We start from the raw sequence: 1465 nt of genomic DNA, 5'->3' as shown, positions 1-1465 counted from the left end.
GGGAACGCCAGAAACAACCTAAATATTTATCAGTAGAAATTGCTGGTTAACTGTTATATTCTCTCTTTTTTTTAGTGGTATATTCTTCTAATGAAATGCTGGGTAGCCATCAAAAGAAATGCAGTCTACTGAAAAGATATCCACAGTATTTTAAAAAGGCAAGTAGCAAAAGGTTGTGTATAGTATGACACTGTGAATATATATACATGGTAAATATTGAATTGCATTTATCTCTTTATATACGCCACATACATGTTTATACATGCAAAGAACATGCAGGAAACAGTACATATAAAACTTAACAGAGGCTGTCACTAAGAAACAGGTTGAGAGAAGATGATGGGGAATTTTTAGTAAATGCTTTTATTTATTTTTACGGACAAATATTACTTTTATAATGAATTATTCTTCAACTCAAAGAGCCATCTAGACGAATGAAATAACCCATGCTTGGCGCTCAGAAATGTATTATGCGGAGCTCCAGCCGAAGGAGAAGGGGGGTAAGTAAGGAGGTCCCAGCACCATGGCTCGTACCAAGCAGACTGCCCGCAAATCCACCGGGGGTAAAGCACCGAGGAAGCAACTGGCCACAAAAGCCGTTCGCAAGAGTGCGCCCTCTACCGGAGGTGTGAAGAAGCCTCACCGCTACAGGCCTGGCACCGTGGCACTCCGTGAAATCAGACGTTATCAGAAGTCCACTGAACTTCTGATCCGCAAACTCCCTTTCCAGCGTCTGGTGCGAGAAATTGCTCAGGACTTCAAAACAGACCTGCGCTTCCAGAGCGCGGCCATCGGTGCTTTGCAGGAGGCCAGCGAGGCCTACCTGGTGGGCCTTTTTGAAGACACCAACCTGTGCGCTATCCATGCCAAACGTGTAACAATTATGCCAAAAGACATCCAGCTAGCGCGCCGCATACGTGGAGAGCGCGCCTAAGAAGCCACTCGGATGGGAAACATTTCATTCTTTAAAAAAAAAAAAAAGAAAAAAATTTTCCTCTTCTTCCTGTTATTGGTAGTTCTGAACGTTAGATATTTTTTTTCCATGGGGTCAAAAGGTACCTAAGTATATGATTGCAAATGGAAAAATAGGGGACAGAAATCAGGTATTGGCAGTTTTTCCATTTTCATTTGTGTGTGGATTTTTAATATAAACGCGGGGACATAAAGCATTAATGCGAGTCAAAACGCTTCGGTGAACACGTTTCAGCAGTTCAACTTTATAACAATTATAAATAAACCTGTTAAATTTTTCTGGACAATGCCAGCATTTGGATTTTTTTAAAACAAGTAAATTTCTTATTGACGGCAACTAAATGGTGTTTGTAGCATTTTTATCATACGGTAGATTCCATCCATCCACTATACTTTTCTAACTGAGTTGTCCTACATGCAAGTACATGTTTTTAATGTTGTCTGTCTTCTGTGCTGTTCCTGTAAGTTTGCTATTAAAATACATTAAACTATA

At 40.2% G+C, this 1465-nt stretch overlaps 1 protein-coding gene across 1 annotated transcript; it reads left to right on the top strand.

Moving 5' to 3' along the window:
• Positions 1–478: 478 nt before the first annotated feature.
• LOC144232621 (histone H3.3A-like) lies at positions 479–1465 on the top strand. The gene has a single exon (XM_077765474.1). The coding sequence runs from the start codon at positions 524–526 to the stop codon at positions 932–934; it is 411 nt and encodes a 136-aa protein (XP_077621600.1). The 5' UTR covers positions 479–523; the 3' UTR covers positions 935–1465.

Source organism: Crocuta crocuta, unplaced genomic scaffold (assembly GCF_008692635.1).
Source record: "Crocuta crocuta isolate KB4526 unplaced genomic scaffold, BGI_CrCroc_1.0 scaffold84, whole genome shotgun sequence".
NCBI lineage: Eukaryota > Metazoa > Chordata > Mammalia > Carnivora > Hyaenidae > Crocuta > Crocuta crocuta.
This window is presented reverse-complemented; position numbering and strand designations above follow the sequence as displayed.